Below are 23,432 nucleotides of genomic sequence, written 5' to 3'. Positions count from 1 at the left end.
TTCAATATGGAGGAGGAGAAAACAATTGGGATTCCATTGCCTGCATATGTGAAACTCAGTGTAGAGGACAACCCTACATCTGATGATGGGAAGGCTGAAATGGCCAAGATACCATATGTTTCAGTTGTTGGCAGTTTGATGTATGCTATGGTTGCTATACGTCTTGACATTGCCTTTGTAGTGGGTGTGGTTAGCAGATATATGGCAAACCCTGGTAAAAAGTATTGGGAAGTAGTGAAAGGTATTATGAAATAAGTCTAAGGCACAAAGGAGTTGTGCATCCGCTTTGGAAAGCAGAATGCATTTGTCGTTGGCTTTACGGATGCAAACTATGCTGGTCATGCGGATTGCAGAAAGTCCACTTCTGGATATGTGTTTACCTTCACAGGAGGAGCAATCTCCTGGATCTCTAGGCTACAAAATTGTGTTGCATTGTCTACTACAGAGGCAGAGTATGTGACTGCCATTGAGGTATGCAAGGAGGCTTTATGGCTTTCATGTCTTGTGGGAGAGCTTGGCATTATAGAGTTACCTGTTCTCCATTGTGATAGTCAGAGTGCTATCATGCTAGCACGGAATCCCATCTTTCATGCAAAGACGAAGTACATACAGGTGAAGTACCACTTCATTAGAGATGTACTTGACAGCAAGAGCATTGAGCTTGTCAAAGTGCATACAGACGATAATCCTGCAGACCTTCTCACGAAGGGTCTTTCAGCAGAGCGGTTTGCTCATTGCTGATAGATGATGGGAGTTAGATAGATATATGTATTTCAGCTTTGTACATACGTAGACTTAGCTAATTCTTTTCTCTTGTTAAGGCACATTGCCTTTAGGTGGGAGATTGTTGAAAATAAAGGCCCTCGTGCCTTTAAATGTTCTCGAGTGTGAACAAATCCTTAGCACTTATACTTTCATATATATATCTATCTAAAAATCTAAAGTGGTACAGTCGTCATTATACCCACAAATCGTTCACACTCTCCACTCTGCCCTGTCTCACTCTCTGTCTCGTTGCTGTTAACAAACACTGATTGCCTCGATCTTTGTGCCTCCCAGTCACTACAGGATGTGTGCTTCAAGAGCCCTCTCTATTGAAGAGTACATACAAAAAATCATTTAGATCTTGCACATCAAAAGGAGAAACACGAGAGGGTTTTGATTTATACAACTCAAAGGGGTTTTAAAAATCTAACATTGAGACATCATGGGGTTCCGAGAAGAAGGTGTCTGAGACATTGTGATTTGGTTATTAGTCTTTTGTGTGTCTTGCACAAAACCAATTCTCCACATTATCCATAGGATACTCTTTACAAGAGCACTAGCTCTGATACCATGTGAAGAAAATTGTGGAGTAGTTGCTAGGGTTTGCATTGAGGAAACACAGAGTGTATGACCACGACATAAATACAACGATACAGGCAAAGATATGCAAAACTCGATCCCTAAAAGCAAAACTCAAAACTCAAACACGGAATCAAACACAAGCAGAAGGAGAGAGAAAGAACACAACTCTAAAGTGAATGAAAACTGTAAATGAATGAAGACTGTATAGAGTGCCCAAGGGGCAGAGCAGTAGTGTTAGAGAGTGATCTTCACTGGAGACAATTCCCAAGTATTGTAATTGCCAGTTGGAGATGAGAGAGTGTTGAATAATGAAGGGCAGTACGTTGGTCACTACACACTAGTTGAAGGTTAAAATTTGGTAAATGTAGTAGTGTATTACCAGAGAAGACTGAAAACTAATTACTCGAGGTAGGGAACTGTCAGATGACAACAAGAGAGGTGTTTGCTGATGTAGGTCGCATGCTGGACAGTAAAAACGCAGGTACTGCAATCATAGTTTTCAGATACAAAAAGTACGGTATGATAAAATACAGTACTAAATGGTACCTTAAGATTTTATAAGGTACGGTACGATATTAGTACGAAAAAAAATTTAACATTATTATTTTGAACTAAGATGATAGAATAGATGTTTAATGTCTAAATAGCAATGCTATTGGAGTATATAAGATGAATACTTGAGGGTAACACGCCAAAACCTCTATGGCATATGCCGCATGCGCAACATGCGCTACAACTTACAAGTACATACATAGAAGTGGATACATCATACATGAATGATCATACAAATAAGAGACATGTATGCTTGAGAGAGAGAGAGAGAGAGAGAGAGAGAGAGAGAGAGAGAGAGAGAGAGAGATGAAATGACATGAGATGCTTTATTAATGTCTACAAGAGGCCAAAATGACCTGTGAGACCAACAGTTACCAAACAAACCACCAAAGGTTTTGGTAAAAGATTTATGAATTTTGTTATGGTTTTGTTTGGCATTGCTAAGGCTAAAGTAGCTACCGATGGTACATTCACTAATTCGTGTACTCTCAGAAGGTACATTAGGCCAAGCTATCCTCTGGCGTAGTTTTATTAGCAATGTGTACTAATGCTTTGGGTTGGGTGGTGCAAAATGAGCTGTGAACAAAGGTAAAATCAATAGGATTAAGCTACTTGATGATTCTCAAATGGTGCTGAATTTATTTATTGATTACACTAATATATTGTGAAAAATGATGGGACATCAATTAGAAACGTTTGGAATTGCTTGAACACCTTATGTATGGCCTTTGGCTTTGGGATAAATCATAACAAAATATGTATGAGGAGTCTAATCAAGCTTCCATCCCCTTTCTTGGTTGATCGATCAAGGCTACAAAATCACCACCACCACCACAACAATAGTCAACAACCCGAACCACCACCAACAACAACAACTATGCAAAAAAAAAAACAAAAAGAAAGTGCTTGTTTTTTGGTACGAATTTGTACGGTACGGTATGGTACGAACCGTATAGTACGAACTAGTTCGTACTACGTACGAGTGCAACTATGACTGTAATAGTTGTCTGGTGGGAGAGAGAGCAAGAGCTTGTCGCTTGGCACGAGATGCTGAAAACGCATGCTGATCAAGTGCTATGGTGATGTAGCAGATAGAGACCTTGAAACAGCAATGCGATGGTTGGAAACAGGCCGCCTAGGGTTGGATGGTGATGGGTTGTAGTCGGTGATGGTTGGGGACAACAGACGGTAGGTGGTTGATGGTTGAAATCTGCATGGTAGAGTTAGAAACGTGCACAAAAGGATGAAGACTAGATGGGGGCAGCCTATCTATTTATAGATTTGGATGGGTCCTCCTAAATTAGGGTTCACATAAACTCTCTCAAACCGTGCACCATTTTTGCATTTTTCATTAAATAAGTATACTTTGGGGTTGTTTAAGAGGCTAATCAGCATGTGATGCATTTCTTAGCTCAACATCTTTAAGGTTGACTAGACGGCTTGGGGAACTTAAGTTCATATGAGGTCTGGTAGACTAGTTACAAGCATTGTGGAATGTGTTGATTGAGGGGCTAGCCATACGCCACCTATCTTTGGGTCATGTGGGCAATGGGAGGTGTAGATAAGATGGGAGATCAAGATCCCCTCTGGGCTAATACAAGGCGTAGTAGCTTGGCCACCCATGGGTGTGTTGGAGATTTGAGAAGGATTGGGAGGGTTGGGTCTTAGAATGATGATTTTTTGTCACATGGCTAAGGCATTGGCATTGAGGACATCTATTCTTTTTCGAAATGTTTTGCTTGGCAAGTCTAGAAGGTTGGGTGTTGTTTGAGGAAGGGAGTCGTTCTTTTTAGTACTTGCCTCTTGATCCTTAGAGTTCTTGCCACCCCTTCATTGTGCCTTGGAAGAGGTGGATATTAGAGCTGTATGATAGAGGTGGGGAAGGTAGTCTTTTTATGCACATGGTCATGCAAATGTGTGTAGCACAATGCAAGAGCTAATACTCAAATTCATAAAGGTTGGCAAGGTGGGCAAGGAGATAACTTGGTGCATAAAATTGAAATTGATTGGTAGCAACTTGTTTAGAAATAGAGTAACTTGATTGTTGCTTGTGGTTGTTGCCCAACTTGGATGAGTAGTGGTTGTAAGGTAGACGTCTAAACGGCTATATCTAGCTAACTTGACTTTTAGATCATCTCCTTCCTAAATGGAGGATTCTTGAAGGTCGTGGTCAAGTTTGATGCATCGGGTGTAGTATGTGATTGCATATCGGTGAATGGTATGTCTAATGATTTGATGCAAGGGGGTAATTATTACATCCTTGGACATCCAAGATGGGTGCCCAGAACGTTGGTCATAACCTTGGGTCATCGAGTGACTAAATGACTCAATACTGGTAGGTGCATCCTAGATGTCCAAGAATGTGATAGAAATGCTATACTTGAAAATGGAACTCGGTTAAAAGCCTTTGCATTGGCTCGACATTAGGTACATCATCACAAGCCTTCCATTGGACTTTATCAAGGTGGGCAAGTCAAGGATCGAGGATAGGCTCTAATTGAATGACCAGTTTGCAAAGGCCTTGAGATTGAAGCACTTGTTGCATAAGTTTTGACCAGTCGTGAAGATGGGATCGAGATGAGCCTTATCACTGGCATTCTTGGCCATCGCTAAGTGTAGTGTGAGTGCCAAGTACGAGATAGTGTAGGGGTGTGGAGAACAGTTGAGGACTAGACAAGGATATGTGAACTGTTTGAGTACTTGGAGAGTGAGAGAGCTGCACATCGTAAGAATGGGATGGGTACCCTTGTTTTTTGTGGCTGGGGATTGATGTATAGAGTGTAAGAGCCAACATAGGAGCACCAACAGGTAGAGTCCTAAGCAATTGTGGGTAGATGGGAGGTATAGGGTGCACATGTGGCATTTGCAATAGTGAATCATTGAAAGGCAAAGTGGCACTCACTTGAGAGGTAGAAGGGCAAGATGTTTTAAAACTTAGAAAATAATCCAACTTAGTCATAGGGAAATAAAAAGAAGCTAGAGATGAAGGATCTAAATGTAAACTGCTGGAAGGAGATGGAATAGAACTTGAATGCAAGCTAGATAAGGGTGGTGTGGTGGGAGTTGAGAATTCAAAAGCACCAAAAGCTTGCTGATATGAAACAGAAGGTTAACTTTGAGAAACAATAAGTATACTTGTTTGAGTTCTAGTTCTAGAGCCTTCTATGTTGAAACTTACATATTGGTATTGGTCTAGATCTCCATGTCACTTATAGCTTGTTCTTGCGTATTAGGAGCAACAAAGAGAAAATGTCATACAAACCAAAAGGTACATAAATTTTCTGTTGGGTCTAGTTGAGATGAAGACATTGGATTGCTAGTTGTTTCCAAGATGGTATGTTCTCCAATAGTTGAGAAGCAGCCATCTTCAATTGCTATTTGCTATGTGGCACGACCAAGATGCACCTTCAAGAGGGTAGTACTAATCCTCAACTCTTGCTAGCAACCTATGGATACTAAATAGTGACAAAGAGCTTGAAACCCTCAACTTGTCATAGTTCTTTTGATACAAGAGATTGGGAACTAAGAACTCCTAGGATGATGTCGTGTGAGACATCATGAGATAATTTGTGTTGCTCTTGCAAAATCCAACATTCATGATAGCTCAAGAAACTCTTATAAGAGCATCGGTGTTGATACCATAGTTGTCCTTCTACTGGGTGGTGCTACTGCGGCACGAACGGTCATTCCACGGAAGATTGTTGACATTGACCTTTGCTCCCCATCCCACCGGAGTATATGCGTCTCCCACTAGGCACTCCTTGTGCCACCTTTTCTTTTAAGGCCACAAAGATTGTTCTCCATTGGCTATCAAAGTATTATGCTCAAGGCAATAAGCCGCACCCGACGCGCACTAAGTCCTTTCGAGCACACAGAGACTCTAAGACCTTACAAGGCGATAAGCCCTCCTGGAGACCACCCCAAAGCACGGAGGTTTGCCCCATCCACTTCCGAGTACAGTGGCTTCCACGGCCCACATCTCCTCCACAATCCACTCTTCTAAGAGCTTGTGATTGTTCCCCACCCTTGGCTCATCTTGAGCCTCCTTCTTTCCCACCCTCTTCCACTCAAGTTCGAGAGGCCACTTTTGGGTGCTTTCCGGCTTCTTCTTCCAAGCCCTAGCTACCTTCTTCAGCACGACCGGTGGCACTTCCTTTGTCATCAGATGCTTTCAATCCGTGAGCCATGAGTGGTTGGATTTCCTTTCTCTCTCAGACTGGGATTTAGAGGGGGATTTTCTTTCATCGGCTTCAGAGGGGGACTCCCACTTCTACTCCTTCAAATTCAGAGAGGGATCCTATTTGCCATGAAGTTCTTCACACACCACCACCTTTCGAGGAGTGGCTCTCCTTTGAGTAGTCATTTCCTCTACTCATACCTAGTATCTAGAGGATCTACCTAGATCGGGGCCCTTGGGTCTTCGGCTGTGACTTGGTGACTAGGCCTTCTAATTCCTTCTAGCATGGAGTCACGGAGCTAGTGGCTTCTCTCCTGAGGTTGAGTTTCGGGTTCTATAGTTCATCCAATCTCCTAACTATCTTCAAAGGTTTCCTTTTAGGTGGTATTCTTAGATTATAGGGTGGATCTTCTTCGTCCCTCTGTCAGCATGGAGCCAACTCTCGAGATTGAGTACAGGCATATCTTGATGGTTCTCGGCACCACACAAAGTCTGACATTCCTCCTATGCATTGCATGTTTTCATCATCTTTGTACTAGGGACACTTGGGCAAGTGAATAATTTTCCCAGGAGGGACACTGTCCAAGTGGCACCTATTGCATGAACATTCTTTAGCATGTAGCATTGCATCTCCACCTCACTCTTCTGTTGTTCCCCTTTTTTGGCGTGAGAGGGGGTGTTCAGAAACCCTTGACTCTTCACCCGCAGTTTGCTTTTTTGCGTTTTGCGTTTAGGGTTTGCAGTCCCAAAAAGGGGCGCCATCCTAGATTGACTGTGCCTATTTAGAGGCCACTCTCTCATTCATTCCTCACGGCTGATTCATTCAGTCCGTCAGCTCTTCTCTCCAACCTCTCTACTATCCTCACACCCCTTCAGGAGGACATTGCGGTTCGTGGTTCGTAGCTATCTTCATCATCTTTCTCGTGCTACAACATCCTTGTTTCCTTGTATCACATTCACTCCATGATTCAGAACTTTATCATTCCATTGATTAGAGTTTCTTCTTTGTTCTCTTCTCTTCTCCATGTTTACCGAGTTCACTCCGTGTTCCTCATCGCAAACCCTACTGTCTCGCTGGTACGTCATCTTTTGACAATCGTCTCAGCATGAGGGTTTGTACGGTTACTTGTAGTGCATACATCGGTCTTGACTTGCTATATAAGATATCAATCAAAAGGCTCTAATTTGCTTCAAGTAGTATGTTTGGGCTCTAGTAATTCATAAATTGTCTTTCTTTTTATTCTTTCTCTCCCTACTCTCTGCATCCCTTCTGTCCTAGACCCTTGTGGTTAGGCCTTCAACCCTACATGCTTCGACTCCGATCCAAAGTCCGTTTTAATTGAAAAGCCTTGAGGTAAAGCTACAACAATCGAGGATGGTATACTAAGTCATCCTCTTCCGTCCACTTAGCATTCATTGCTGAATAGTTCTGAAACTTTACCAAATACCTTCTAGAAACTTTGCCTTTGATCTTTCTCTCTTTATGTGCCAAAATCTGCTCAGCTACCAAAATCTCATCCAGCTCCTCAACCCTTGGCTGAATTTCAGTAGATACATCCTCAACACGTACCATGAAAAGGCCTTAACAAGGTCACATGAGAGGCATTGCGTATCCGCTAGTGTGGAGGTAATTTCAGCCTATAAGCAACATTGCTGATCCTCTCCAACATCTAAAAGGGCTTATAGTATCTCATACTCAGTTTTGGGATACAACGTCTCTCTACCTTTCATCTTGATGTAGTGATACCACCTTTGTCATAGCTGTGGTTGGTTTGAAGGCCTTCCCCAACAAATACGTTGTAAGGCCCTCGGGCTGTCGTACAAGAATTGGAAGACCATTTGCAGCCTCGCAAGGTGGTATATCTGGACCGTCCAAGGCCAGGTGGTTTGCAGAAGAGACTAGGCAGTGATGGCTGGGATCTTAGATGAGGTACATAGTTCCATTCTATATACGCTGAAGTAAGATCTCTTCCTTTATACTTTGGGAAGCAATTCCTGTCCTGCATACTCTGTGATGTCAGCCCTGGTTGATTTATACTTCATCTTGGTTTCTTCCTTTATACCTCATTTTGCTTCAGCATTACTGTAGGGCTTTTTGCTGCTTCTTTTGCTCCAGCCCAGCTATTGAGCCTTTCAGTTTTCTTCTGAGCGATCTGACAGCAGCTCAAGAAGTTCCAAACTACTGGGGAGAATGTTGGCAAAATCTGGGTAGTCAGAAGCTTGTGGTATCTTCCCATCGGACAAGCACAAAAATTTTTGTTTGGTTTGTCTGCACAGAAGCTGAGGGCTATTAGTGCAGAGTTTAAAGGGCAGATGGTTATTTTTTATTTTAAGGGTTGGCATTTCAACTATCTACTAAATGACATCAGGGAAGTTGAGCAGATCCTTTTAGAAAATATTAGAGGAAGGATTCAAGTCACTAATGGATATGTATCTTCTGATATTTTTCTCTGTGCTTGCTATTACAGGTATAACTTGTGAAAAGCTTGAATGGGGAAATAAAGAACAACTGGGCAATATTTTAAAAAATAATTCTGATGGCTTTGACCTAATCCTTGGAGCTGACATTTGTATCCATCTCAAATTGATTCTTAGTGCCTGTTTTTAATTACTAGTTTGAGGTACATATGAAATTTCCAGAAACCAGATGCAGTAGTTAAAGCTTGTCCTTAACCATCAACAGGTTACCAGCAGAACAGTATAAAATTCTTGTTTGAGACTGTTGAATATTTGCTGCTGGAGAAGCAAAAAGCCACAAACAAGTTCCTTTTGGCTTATATATCACGAGCAAAGAGGTATGGATTTTACCAAGATGTAAATTTGGAGTAGTTGACTCGTAATCTGGATGGTTGACTAATGTATCCTTTGTGTTTTGCTGAACTATTTTTAAAAAATTCTTTAACATGCTATTGTATAAATGATCACTTATGGTGTGGAGCATTTTAAGTCAATTGGAAATGAGCTAATGAAGATGCAATGACACTTGTGCAAGCCACAGTGAGGACCGAAGGAACCGATTTTGTGCTATAAGACAGGCAGGATTCTGAAGTACTTAGGAGCTAGGACTGGTGATGTTTTTCTAAGAGAAGTGTTCCAAGGTTTTTCCTTATGACTAGTAGGATTTTAGCTAGAGGCAAGGTTATCTATCGAATGAGATCCAGGGTGTTACTATTGGTGCTAAGACATGAGTTGAAGGGAGTGATCCCTGAAGTGGAAGCACAAAGAGAAAGCAAGAGCTATGGTGGAAGGAGCAAGAGCAAGACAGAGAGACACACAAGATGTGGGAACCCCAACAATCACAAGTAGTCACTGGCCTTTCCTTTATTCAAATGTCACTGAAAGAATAAAGAATGAAGTGACAGTGATGGGCACCCACCACGTGTAGTGTACAGGTGTACGGGTATGCGGATACTGTCAATGGGGGTGGCTAAGCCCACGCGCCTTTACCTCCAACAACCTTCCACTTAAAGACGAATGTGTCCCTAGTGAGGAGAGAACAAGAAAAAAGTGAAAGTACAAATGTACATAATAACAACAGGATGAGAAAATACGTCATCTCATCCAACATCCATTGACTTCCTAAGGAAGGCAAAGCGCTCCACAGAGAGGCTTTTAGTGAGCAGATCTGCAGGATTTTGGTCAATTGAGATCTTGATAAGCTCAATGGGCTTGCCCTCAACAACCTCTTGAATAAAGTGGTAATGTACCTCATTGTGCTTTGTCTTCACATGGAAGACCAGATTCTTGGCCAATTGAATAGCACTCATAGAATCTGAATGTAGTGTAGGGACCATATTAGTAATACCAAGGTCTACCACCAGACGGCCTAACCAAAGAGCCTCCTTGCAAGCCTTAGTAGTTGCAATATACTTTGCCTCTATAGTAGATAGGGCCGTGCATTTTTGCACCCTAGACATTCAAGAAACAACACCTCCAGCAAAGGTGAAGATATAGCGAGAGGTGGACTTCCTACTGTCTGCATGTCATGTATAATTAGAGTTAGGGTATCCCACGACTATATTGAAGATTGAAGGAGATCTAGCTAGGTCCCAATGTACTTACCTTTAAGAATACAAGTTATAGAAATGCCCTAAGGGGGTACTTGTTTCAGCATGAATCTAGTGTCTAATATCTAAGAGCAAGTGATAACGTTTGTATTTTTCGTTTATTTGAATTTTATGCTTACTCTAATTAGTACTTAATTAAGTTATTTACCACCCTATAATCTGAAAAGAAAGGGTGGTTTCATTGACCTTGATCGAACTCACCTTAAGATGGAGTGGTTAAGGGTAGGAATAAAAAATAGTGAATATGACATGTTTCATGTTATTTGCAATTGAGCTTTTTGAGTGTATGTGACTAGAAGTGGTTCATACTTTCCTACATGTTTTTAACTGATGCTCGTAACACTCTCTTAAAAGGATTCCTTTGAGACATTTCATGGTATTTCTCTTACTATTTTTCTCCTTCGTATGTTTAATTGTTATGTGCAAATGTAAATTGAAATCACCTTCCTTCTTGGATAGGGTGGTAGTAGCCTAATTTAACATTAATTATAGCATAATTAATTCATGTAAATTGAAATGCACACTTTATCTCTTAAGTCTTAGACGATGGAGATTTTGTTGGTTCTAAAATTGGTCTCTCTTTCAATATTTCTTTATATTTTATTACAATGGACAATCTATCAATCTTAAAACTGGTGTAGATTTCAGTATTTTTTTATATTTTATTGCAATAAGATGAAGTATAATTAAGATTCATAAGTCTCCTTTGCTAATACAAGTGCTACGTGTTATCATTAATGATTAGTTAGCCTTTAAACCAATTTGCCCCTTGGTTTGCTTAGGAAATTGGCCTTCACATTGCTCTTTGCGAGACAAATTTAGCCCCACATGAAATTAGTTAGTTGGTCTTTTGAAAATTTAATGAAAATTTTTAATTTCAACTGTTAAAATTCAATGCAAGTTTTCAATTTTGAGCAGGTATCTATAGGTAACTAATTAAATTTTAATTTTTACTGTAAATTAGGGTTTATAGAAAAGATTAACCAAAATTTGTATCTCTAATGACGCAAATGGTCGGATTTTTCCAAGATAACTTAAGAGAGTTGGAGAATGAGAGAGAATGTTGAAGAGAAATTTCAAAGTTTCATTGCAAGAAAACATTGAAATCTGATGTTGGACTGGTTAAACAAACATGGATGTTGACCTTCACTAATGGAACACCTCGATTATAGTGTTGCTTGGTTAAAACAATTCTCATCGTTTATCCACTATTATGCTCTGTTTTGGGCATGTTACTAGCTCTTAGAGGGTGTCTTGTTGGTTGGGAATGGTATGTTAACTATCACAACAACAATGGTAATCTTCTCTCTCTCTCTCTCTCAAGCCTCCAAAACGTTTTTTTCCCTTGCATGGGTAAGTTTGCCAAGTGGTAGTCTTATTTCATTTTTTAGCATTATCTATCTTATTAAATTAGTTTTGAAAATTATTTCAATGTCCAAGAAAAAAGCTTTACTAGCCAATAATTGAGTTGTTTAGGCTAATTTGTCTTCGAAGTATCCTTGAGTAATTATTGACAGTTAGATCGTCATTAATTAATTGAATAATACTCAGTCTCTTAGTGACATCAGTGGCTAATTATTTCAGTTTCCAAGGAAAAAGTTTTACTAGCCAATAATTAAGTTGATTAGGCTAATTTGTCTCCGAAGTATCCTTTAGTAATTATTGACCCTTAGATCGTCATCAATTAATTGAATAATACTTGGTCTCTAATGATGTTATTGACATTAGTGGCTAATAAATTAATCTAGGTCCAAATCTGATACCGAGTATTACTTATCAGATATAACTTATTACAACTTTTATCATTGGTACCAACTCATATCTTGGGGTTCATGTGATAGGATAATTAACTTGCATCTCACATGTACAAGTCATCTTTGCACATTTGATTGACTTTTAATCAAAGCTTAAGCAAAGTACTACAATTTCATGTGATGAAATAATTAACTTCTACCTCACATGTATAAGTAACCTTTGTATATTTGATTAACTCTTATTTAAATGCTAAGCAAAGCATTAAAATTTCATATCCTTGTGATACATATACCATTTGATAAGGAGAAAAGGTTGTGCCTAAAGTGAGCCACTCATCTTTGTAGATATCCTTCTAAAGCAAAAGCTTGTTTGAATTATGTTGTATTGTTTGAGCCAAATCTACTTTTGGCTTGTAAGTTCTTGCAAAGTCATATATTCCTAGGCCATCTCCTTTGGATGTGTTACCTCATTGATACTAATAGACCATGCATGCATTATTTGGGAATTCTTTCATCAAATTATATCCTAGATGGTCTTAAATGCTCTGTTAGGCTTGCATCTGTCGTCTCATTTACATCTGACTTTACAATGGCTTATGTATTGCGTTTTGAGTTTAAAAGTTGGTGGAAGGCCCTTGAACATCTTAAATTGGTATATTGCCATGAAGAAAGACCCTTAAAAGCATTGACCATAAGGGACTTGAACATTGATGGATGATTTGTGTCACATGAAAGTCATTAGTATGGAGTGGATTTTTGGTACTAAGCTCAAAGTTTATCTTGTGATGCAAAGGGTTTGTTGAAAATATGGTAGGAATTATGAGGGGATCCTTGTTGTGCAATGTACTTTATATGTTTCTATCTCTTGCTTGCTTTGGTTGGTTATCATGGTTGGCAAATTTATAAGATGGATCATAAGAGTATCGTCCAGAATGACTATTTGGATTAGAAAGTCTATGTGGCCCAACTACATGAATATATTTATTCCAGGTCATGAAGAAAAGGTTCTTTGCTTGCAAAAAGCTCGTAAATTACTATTTGGATGAGGAAGCTTATATGGCCTAGCTACTTGGATGTTTTTATTCTAGGTCGTGAAGAGAGATTTTTTGCTTGCAAAAAGATCATGAATGGCTATTTGGATTAGGAAGTCTATGTGGCTTAGCCGCTTGAATGTTTGATTCTAGATCATGAAGAGAAGGTTCTCTGCTTGTAACAAGCTCTTTATGGGTGGATTGCACAATCTTGAGATGCATATGATGATGCCATGGAGGACCTAGGATGTGATATTCCATGCCATGGAGAGAAGCTTCAAGCATTGCTTTTTGCAGACCATGTCATTCTCTTGGCAAGTAGCACAGAAGACTCCAACAAAGCCTTGATAGAATAGCCGACTCAATGTCCTCATGGGAAATGAAATTTGAAAGTTACCATATTCTTTGATAATGATGATGAAGAGGCATTCTTCAAGGCATGTCAATTCAAGGTACGTAGGGAGAATATCGAATAATGTGTCAATGAGTACAAGTACCTTGGAGTGGTAGTAGATGAGCACCTCTTCATTGATAAGATAATGGAGAGGATTGGGGCTCGACATAATGCACTATATGCACACATGCACTTCTCACCTCCAAGTTTGTGTGGATGAGATTGACTTTTTTCAAATCTTGTATCTTTCTAGTGCTCACATATGGTGTTGAGCTCATGGGTGTCTTGAATCAAGGCAAGTTGTGATCCTTTGAAAGATTGAATTTAGGCGATTGAGGTATAACACATTGTGGGGAAGAGCGACAAGTCCTCATGGTAGGAGCCACATTATGCCATAAGTTACACATTCCCCCACTAGTAGCTTACTGTAGCTTGCTATGGTGGACAAAAACCCATATAGTTATCAGTGACACTTTGCTATTAGTAGAAAGCTAGAAAAATATTTAATGTGTGATCGAACTAGTGTGAAGGAAATGTAATTCGAGTTTATAGAGTAATGCCTTTTCAATGTCTATTTATAGGAGTACAATCTTTGCATGCATTGGGAATATTATAATCAATTTGCCTTTTGGGCACAAGCCCATATTGAGTAGGTTGCATACTAGTATTTATAAAACTTTTCATTTGATCAAGTAGCATCATAGTAACCAATTTGTAAATTATTCGCATTAACATTGGTGGTAGTCTCATACTCGCATAGAATGGTAGGAAACGATTATATCAAGGTGTAGGAGGGGTTATTAGATATTCAACATAACACAATAGGAATATTGATGAAAGAGCAAATATTATTTTCGGTTTATCTCATCAAGAGAGAGCGAAAGATACACTTATGTGGTGATCTTTAGAAAAAAGTATGCATGCTAATGAAAGGCTCTCTAAAGACAATATAGTGCGATATTTCCACTCCCCTCCAATACACACATACACGTGTATATGTGTACGTATGCATACACATGCACAACCAAAATAACCCCCTCACAAAAGTACAAAATACACTTTTTTGGGATACTTGGAACGATCAATATTGTGAAGTCGAGCATAATCATATAGTGATTAATATCTAAACTACAGAATTAAGAAAGGTTGAAAAGTTGAAGACACAAAAAGAGCCTAGTTGTATGCTATCCACATTGTCCATAGGTCCCAAAATCTAGTCCATGCAAAGAATTTGAGAAGTATGGTTGACGAGAATGTAATTTAGCAAGAATCCAAAAGCATTTACCTAAATTCACATGAGAAAATGTGTGCTTTGAGTTGTGTAGCTCGATGACGTAGTGATAGTGAATTATGATAGAGCTCGAATGGAGGTGATATCTTCACAGTCTATGCCACATTTGTTACACTTGTTGGTTGCGATTTTTCATTTTGCAAGAGCTTCCTCACTTGCAAAGCTCACCATGGTGGTTGTGAAAAAGAAAAATTGCTCTTCAATATTCTCAAAAGCTTTCATCCTAGTTGAAGGCTATTATTGATTGGCACGCTTATGAATTTAAGGTGGTGCAAGTAGGCTTTTATATATTGTAACATGTGGCATAAATTAGGCTCCAATGCATTATTAGTTCCATGATCTTTCTCCAAATAGGGTTATTATGCATCCTAAGCACAAAGCTTCTACATGTTAGAGAAAAAGTAAGAGCTTATCTATACATGTGGACCATATCCTTGATAATCTTAATATTGTGTTATGTGAATTGATGAGTCATATAAAGTTCAATTTCAATTAGAGATTGTTAAAACAAACTCCAATCAGTGTGTTCTAGTCTTGTAGAGTGCCATGTAGGTCTTGGCTAGTTTAGCAATAAGTTTAAAATATTACATAGACCATTGAATAAAAGCCACAATAAGGACTACATTCTTAGTACATAAATGTGCCAATGTAATAGTCCAAGGTTGCTTTTGCTCAAAGTGCAAGAATAGTGGATTTTCTAGTGAATATGTGCACATGAATGCTTAAAATGTTAAGGACTTCATACACCTTTTGGGAGTAAATATAATGACATGCACACATACACGTGGGCACATACACATACACATGCACAAATGCACACACGCATGCACATAGTATACATTTAATTTAATTGTCAATTTTTTGACTATGTGATACTTTTGGATCTCAATTTAATCTTATGTTTTTTTTTTTGGGTAGTGTGGATGATGTTGTTTTCAAAGAAGCAAGGAGTCACAACCTTGAGATCCATGAAATTGAAGGCACAAGAAGTAAAGTATCTAACGGTGTGTTTGAAGGTGTTATTTTTGAGGCAAAGCTTAAATGCTAGCCTTTGAGCTTATCTAGACATCCGCTAATAAGTTTACCAAATTGCTTGTATGGATTGTTTTAATAGTAGATCTATTAAAAGCCAAGTTACATCATGGGATCCTTAAAATGTGGTAGAAGTGGAAAAAAGAAAAGAAAAGAAAGATACATATTCGTTTGATAATTAATTAAGTCTTCATGGAGATTCAAATCACAAATCACAAATCACAAATCACAAAGGATTTTAATGAATTTGAAATAGGTTCCCTTTTTGTGTGTATGTAATCATGGGCTTTATTTATTTTAATTCATGATGCTAGGTGTATTTAACAAAGTTATTGTTTGCATAATTTAATGAGCACTAACATTTATATAGTTTATAGCTTGGCTTGTTTTTCTTATAGAATACAGTGTTTCATCCTTTTAAAAAAATAGTATCATCCTTTTAAAAAAATAGTTTTGGTTGAATGAAATTTAAAGTAGCAATACTTTCTTTTGCACTTGCTACACTAGCTCCTCTCTATATGTGTGTGCATTGTGATTGATCAATTGCCTTTATTAGCTAGTCTACAAGCCATGTTAGTCATAGTCTCGTCAAATCTCAATGTTTCCCATTCAATTTCAATGCCTTCTCACAAGGCTAAATATTGAACCTATGACCCAAGAGTCACATCTTGGATTTCTACATACTATGATAATTTTGAGACATACATTAGGGGAGATTGAAGGTTGCTTTTTTGGCCATGTAAGAAATACGGAAGAGAGAAAGTGTAACACAATTTACAAAAAACATTATTGAAAAAAATTGCAATCTCAAGGAATGTCTATCCTTTTGTACCTTTTGTAGTCTATCATTCATGAAAAATGACGAACTTTGAAGGTGTTGCATGCACTTGTCACCTTCAGCGTCTTGTTGTGGCTTGGAAACTTTTCTTTAGGCTTTAATGACTCGAAACATTCTGAATTTGTTTATAAATTTTTGTTTTGGGGGACTATAAGCCACATTTAATTGTAAGCTTCGACCACTTCTTGAAAACTTGATTACAAGTACAGGTAATCATAAATGTCCATATCTTAAGTATGCACTTGTTCACCAAAGAAACAAGGTGTTTCATAACACATTGAGTGCATTGAAAGCTATAAGATTAGAGCGTAAAAAGAATATCAATTTATAATTGATGGTATATTATATCCTATGAATCTTATGATAAGAACATCTCCATTTTCTTCGTCTTTCGCAATGTTGAGGTTTGTTAGAGATGGTCGTCAAGAGTTTTTAGCTTTTCTTATAATGTAGTAGGTATTCAAACATTTTGAAGTTGAAAAACCAATGGTTATATTAGAAAATGGATATAAAGAGGAAATAATTGAAGGAGAGCCAAGGAAAAATGAGTCTCAAAATTCAACCACACATAATTAGATAGAAGGAAATAATCTTCAAGTCATGTGAAAGGCGAAGGAATTTGAAGAACATACAATAACAATTGGTCACTTATTCTAAAATAGTATTTTTTATTATGTTTGGAGAGAATCAAGTCCAAAGTAAGTACTCACTTAATAAATGCGTTATGGATCCACACTCAAATATGTATTATCATTTTGGTTGTAACTAAAATGGTAATTCTCTATTCGGACAAAGCAACAATTGATGTGGAGAGAGTATCGCAAATCTATTGTAATATAATTCCTTTCAAAGTTGTAAAAAAGATGTTGGTTGAGAAGATGTGTAGGAAGGCCAAGAAATTGCATTGAAAAGCTCATTTAAAGATCTTTCTTGGACAAAGAGATTGCATTGAAAAGTTCATTTAAAGATCTTGCTTGGACAAAGAGAATATACAAAGTACCCTATACACATTAAAGAAGAAAAGGGTCAAGGGATCCTTGCTTTTCAACACCATTCTCAAATTAACAAATAAGATGCAATATCAACCAAAGAGTCTTGGAAGTTCTTGGTGAGTGAGTTCACATCATAAATTGGCCATCTTAAAAATAAGAGTGCTAACATACAATAGTTGCAATAACATATTTTTTTATTTGAGGGCTTTGTAGGGAGTTATGATCAATTTTAACAATCTGAAGCATGCAATAGTAAATAGTGGTGTTATTTTTGTTATCAAGCTCAATGAAATTGGGATTATAAAGAGTAAGAAGATGCAAAGAGTTTCTATCACCTTGATGAATTAGACTCTTTAGCCAAGTAGTGAGGGTGATAGGACTCAATACACTTTAACGTGCAATTAGAGTAAGACATTTGGTGGTTGGGAGCATTTTAGGTTGATACGAAGATAATACGCTCAAGAAGTAGGGGGAAAACTAAGTGTTGAAGGGTTTGAACAATATAAAGTGGAGTGATAAATAACTGTGGATTTAAAGACACGGAAGTGCATGTATAATGTATCAAGAGCTGCTATTTTTAAGAGTCCTTGTATTTATTATATGTTGATGGCCAAGGAGTGCAATGTTGGTAGTTCAAACAAGGTGCTTGATAGAAATATCAAAGATCCAAACTTTTAAGCCGTTTTAGATATTCATTTAATAGACGTCTACATGTGCACATTGCATGAGTTGTATAGAATGTTAGGTTAGGGTGTAGCAACATACATACACTTAGACACACTCATAGTGAAGAAGTGAACAAGAGAGAAGAGTGTTGGAATGTCACATCCACAATGTGATAATGAAAGTGAAAGTACAATCCCTCAGGTACTAAGTACCACATCAATTAATGGATGTTTACATGGAAAAAAACCATTCTCCAATTAGAAGATAAAAAGTATCCATGGATAAGGGAGCGTTTACACCAAAACGTAAGAGGAATATTATAAGTGTAATAAATCTTTCTCAAGTGAATGATGTAAACATGTATAAGAAATAGAGAGATCAATCCCCAAATGGTATCAAGCCTAGAGCCTTCCAAAAGGCTTCAAACTTATCTCTAAAGAGCTTTTATAAACACATCTGCCAACTTGTCATGTGTAAGGTCATAAACCAAGTCAATCTCCCTTGCATGGAGCCTCTCTCTAATATAATGATAATGCACTTCAATGTGCTTAGTGCAACCATGAGAAATTGGATTCCTCACAAGTGTCATGGAACTTTGATTGTAAATGTAGATAGAAGTGGGTGACAATTGTCCTACGCTAAGATGGATCAAAAGGTATTTAAGCCATACAGATTCAAATATGGTTGCAAATGTTGCCATGTATTTAGCTTCACATCTAGATGTGGCCATTGTAGCTTCTTACCTAGCTAAGAAATACATGAATCATCAAGTATGAAATAATTACCACTAGTGCAATATCTGCATGTCAAAACAACCAATCTAATCACTATCTATGAATGCATGCAAGCAAAGAGTAGTGCCTTTAGGATAAAAAAGACCCAATGTTTGAGTGCCATTGAGATAGCGAGAGACATGTTTAACTATTTGCCAATGTGTAGTACCATGGTTGTGCATAATATGTGCCAATTGGGATATCCCAAACTAAATATCTAGTCCTATATTACAAAAATATAATAAACATGCAACAATGTGTTGATAAGGAGAAGTATCAAATGGTTTTGCATCCTCAAATGTAAACCTATGGCTCATCTCAACAAGAGTAGAGATAGACTTACAACCTTGCATTTGAAAACACTTAGGAAGCTACCCAATATACTTTGACTGTTGCAAAATAATACCCTCCCCCCCCCCCCCCCCCATTGCAATAAATTGTATGTCAAGATAGTGATACAAGTGGCCGAGATCTCGCACATCAAATGCATGCTGCAATTCAGCTTTTAAATTGAAATATGTTTCTCATGAGGTCTAATTAACAACATATCATCCACATAAAGAATACACCTCCTTTTCTTAGCACCATCATCCTTTGTGCTTGAGTTCGTAGAAGAAGTTGCTTTGCCTTTACCCTTTGAGTTTGAGGGTTGCCACGACTTCCCTTTGTTTCGATGCTTGGCTACAAATGCTTAATCGTCCATGCTTATATTAGAGTGATTCAATCTTGATCGCTCTTCTTGCAACATAGTGATACCAATGTATCAAATATATATGCATTAGTATCTTCTTTTGCAAATAAATAAAGGGTAGTGGCAAAGCTTTGGTAAGTATCATGTAGACTAGCCAATATTGTAAATACAAGAGACATCAAGGATAATTTCATCAATATTAGCAAGATGCTCCATAATGTCATTGACACATGTAATGTATACATCCACAAAATCACCATTTATCATGTGCTCCATCTCAAGCTGCTTATACAAATAGATTACACAAGACTCATTGTGCACCTAAGACAATGAAGCAAGCTTATCCCAAGTATCCTTAGTTGTTATGCATGACGGAATATGTGAGATAGTCGGTCTCTTGCATAAGAGTACAATCAAAGCATGAGCTTGGATATCATGCCCGTCCCATCTCAACTAATTTGCTCTGGTAGGTGCAGGAGGAGGTGGAGTAGAAGATCCACCCGTGATAGTGGAAGGGCTAGAAGAACCAGGCATGCAAGCCTAACCTTTGAACCACACATATAGTCCAAAAGCTGCTTGGGAACAAGTACATGCTTTATCATGGGATAATTACTGCTATCCAATTTCTTTGAGTCTCGAAAAATGTTGAGCAAATCATTTTCCTCTACTATTGTTTACTGAAATTTGTGATATTTTTGTAGCTCTTTGTTGTCCAAAGTATAAGTGCAGGTGCAACATTAAAAAGCAAAGAAAAAAATAAAAAAACTATTTTTTTTTGGGAAAATTGATGGTGTTGAGTAAGAATTTGTAGTTGAAAGGGCTCCAATATATGCGCAAATGTCAATTTAGGTGTAATTGGCCTTGATGTCAGTGAATTTGGAAAAAATTCAAAAAAGTCCCAAATCCAATTGGTAAAATTTCGTGAAATTTGAGTTTGAATATGAAAAGCCCTAAATTTGGTGCAAAATTGAGCAATTTTTGAGCAAGAATGTAAAATCCCTAAACTTTTGATGAGACTTGGAATTTTCAGGTGTAGAAGCCTCAAAATCTTGAAGAAATTTGGAAAAAATTTGTATTTGTTGCAAAATTCTTAAGTTTTGTGCTTATTAGGGACACTAAGCACAAACATAAGCATTTTTAAGTAGGCTAATATTGATTAAGGCTTGGGAGTTGAATATTTTAATGTAAAATAATGTTGAGTATTAGGGGGTAGATTTGCAAAGGCTTTAGGGACATTAAATGCCAAGCATGATATGGTACATGCTATCAGGGCTACTTGTCAGCAGGCATATAACTATTTGTGGTGACTAGAAATGTGTTGTTGAGTAGGCTATCGGGGAAAATATGTGATATGGCTTGCAGTTGTTGTTGGGCAGTAGACATCATATTCGAGCTTGATAGGAGTAGATGGCAGATTTGAGCTTGACGTAAGCAGATGGCTAATTCGAGTGCGACAGGAGTAGATGGCAAATTCGAGCTTGACGAGAGAAAATGGATAATTCAAGTGTGACATGAGCAAATGGTTGATTCGATGGGGCAGTCTTGGCGTGGTTTGACTAGGTTGTGACGTGGATGAGAGTTGTTGACAGGTAATAGACTATCAAGAGACAATCTTGTGGTGGCAGGAGCTGATAAACAATTTGTGTTGCCTTGTGGAGAGTAAAGATTAACACTAATCAGGGGAAGCATGTGGATAGGTAGGTGCTATCAATGAAATCTTGAGCTAGTGCTATTGGAGCAAATTGATGGCATGCGAATGCACCAAGTAGTTGTTGAGCTCAATCTGAAGGTGATACGCAGATTGAGGAGAGCCATTGAACTCAAGACTCAACAACAGCTATGGCGATATATCCAAGAAAAGTGGCAGCTGAAAGGAGATACGACTTTAATACCAATGTTAGGTTCGGGTTTAGCAACATGCACACACATATATACACTCATAGTAAACAAGTGAATAGCAAGAGAGAAAAGAGTGCTGGAATGTTACATCCACTATGTGAGAATGAATGTGAAAGTACAATCCCTAAGGTACTAAAAGTACCACATCCACTTATGGGTGTTCACATAAGAAAAAAATCTTTTTTCAGTTAGAAGGTAAAAAGTGTACGTGGATAAGAAAGCATTCACACGAGAACTTAGGAGGAATATGATAAGTGTAACATAGAATAGTAGAGAAAATTGTGCATTTCTATATTGGATTTGCATGGAAACTACAATCCTAAGGGGCAAGGATGATGCTATCAAGGCTATTGAGAAGGTACTGTTAGACATAAGTCTCCATTTGAGGGCGACGTGATTGAGGCAAATCCTCAAAGATCCAAAAAAGGGAATAGTGTTCCTAGGAAACCCTCAATAGGTGGAGTTGAGATGAGAAGGTTTTTGGGCTTCCATGGCAAGCATAGACAGAGGAACTCCACGATAGGTTCTTCTCGCATTCATTTCAACCAATTGAAAGCACTACACAATGCAAGCAAAGACCACATGATGATGGAAGAGCAAGGAGTAGAAAAGTCGAAGTCTTGGAGATATTGGACATAGTGGCCATGTATTGTCATAAAATACATTGGTTGAAGGAGGACCTCTCGACCTTTATTGAAAGGGGCTAGCCTCCACAAAACCTGATCAACACCTTCAGCATTAAAACGAAAGTTTTGCATTGTTGCGAAAATACTCATTATGAAAAATTATTATATGTAATGAAAAACATATTTTTTATAATTTATTCAAATTAATATCATCTCTCTCTACAATAAATTGCATGACATAGTGTTTGTGTGTATGCATGTCAACTACGTTTATACAATGCAATTTATCAATATATTGTGAAAGAGCTACATGTATTTTGTACCTTGTTGACTTGGAGCTACTAGTGGCCAATGTCCTTGAGTTCCTTGCTTGAGTAAGAATATTGTTGTTGTATATGAAGACCTAGTTTGAATATAGGACTTGAATGAATGGATCTCTAGTGTTTAGTGATCCTAAAGTGCAATCAAGTGTACTCTAGTAGAGTTGGCTTGGTTGCTTGGCTTTGACTTGAGTGCTCGGATGCTCTGGCTCAAAATTCTTTGGCTTGAATGCTTTAGTGCTTGGTGTGAATGTCCTTGGTGTTTGAGCACATGGTTGAGTTTCCTTGGCATTTGATTGTGGTCAATTGATGTGCAACACTTGACATGAGGGGGAATATAGACTCAAAAAGGGCCCTTTAGCTCAAGAGTTAATGACTCTCCTAATGACAAGAGATTTGAGGTGGACCAATGGGAGAGGGGGTGGTGCACTCCCTTTTTCCTATTGTCCCTACCACTTATAGGCTTGTCCCCCCATGTCCCCTTTTACTCCCCTCCCCCCACTTTTACCACCCCATGTCAAGTGGGTCCCACTATGCGTTTAAAAAGGTGACCCAAAAATTGAAAATCCCCCTCCATAAATGGTTTCCCCCCTCCCAAAAAAAAAAGTTCTTATGACATGTATAGTCAAAATCTATTTTTTGGTGTCTTTCTATAAAACATGTTTCCAATTTGGTCATTCTCTTACCTCCATTACACAAATATTCTAAACTTTCTAAGCTCTCAACTTCTCTTGGCCATAGCCACACATCACCTAGCTTCTCTATTTCTTTTGAGCATAGCTATAGCTACATAACCCCGATATTTTCCTAGCCATTGCCACCCAATACCCAACTTCCCTCTTTTTTCCATGGTATTTTTCCCATTCCACAAAATTTATCATCTTTCTATTCTCACACATCCATAGCCACATAGCCCTCCTTACTTTCATTACCATCCCAATGGTATCTACATGTTAGCAAAGGTGACCATGTGATTCCATAT

The 23,432-nt window shown here is 38.2% G+C and overlaps 1 protein-coding gene across 1 annotated transcript in view; it reads left to right on the top strand.

Moving 5' to 3' along the window:
• LOC148019956 (Putative methyltransferase family protein) overlaps window positions 1–15,887 on the top strand; it is an 81,335-nt gene extending 65,448 nt beyond the window's left edge. The window contains exons 6-8 of the mRNA XM_087700176.1: window positions 8,545–8,646; window positions 8,760–8,871; window positions 15,532–15,887. Coding sequence (XP_087556302.1) covers window positions 8,545–8,646; window positions 8,760–8,871; window positions 15,532–15,661 — 344 coding nt within the window. The 3' untranslated portion in view covers window positions 15,662–15,887. The remainder of the gene's footprint in view (window positions 1–8,544; window positions 8,647–8,759; window positions 8,872–15,531) is intronic.
• Window positions 15,888–23,432: the final 7,545 nt, after the last annotated feature.

This window comes from Lygodium microphyllum, chromosome 19 (genome assembly GCF_053477565.2).
Source record: "Lygodium microphyllum isolate KBCC chromosome 19, Lygodium_microphyllum_v1.1.10, whole genome shotgun sequence".
Lineage (NCBI taxonomy): Eukaryota > Viridiplantae > Streptophyta > Polypodiopsida > Schizaeales > Lygodiaceae > Lygodium > Lygodium microphyllum.
This window is presented reverse-complemented; position numbering and strand designations above follow the sequence as displayed.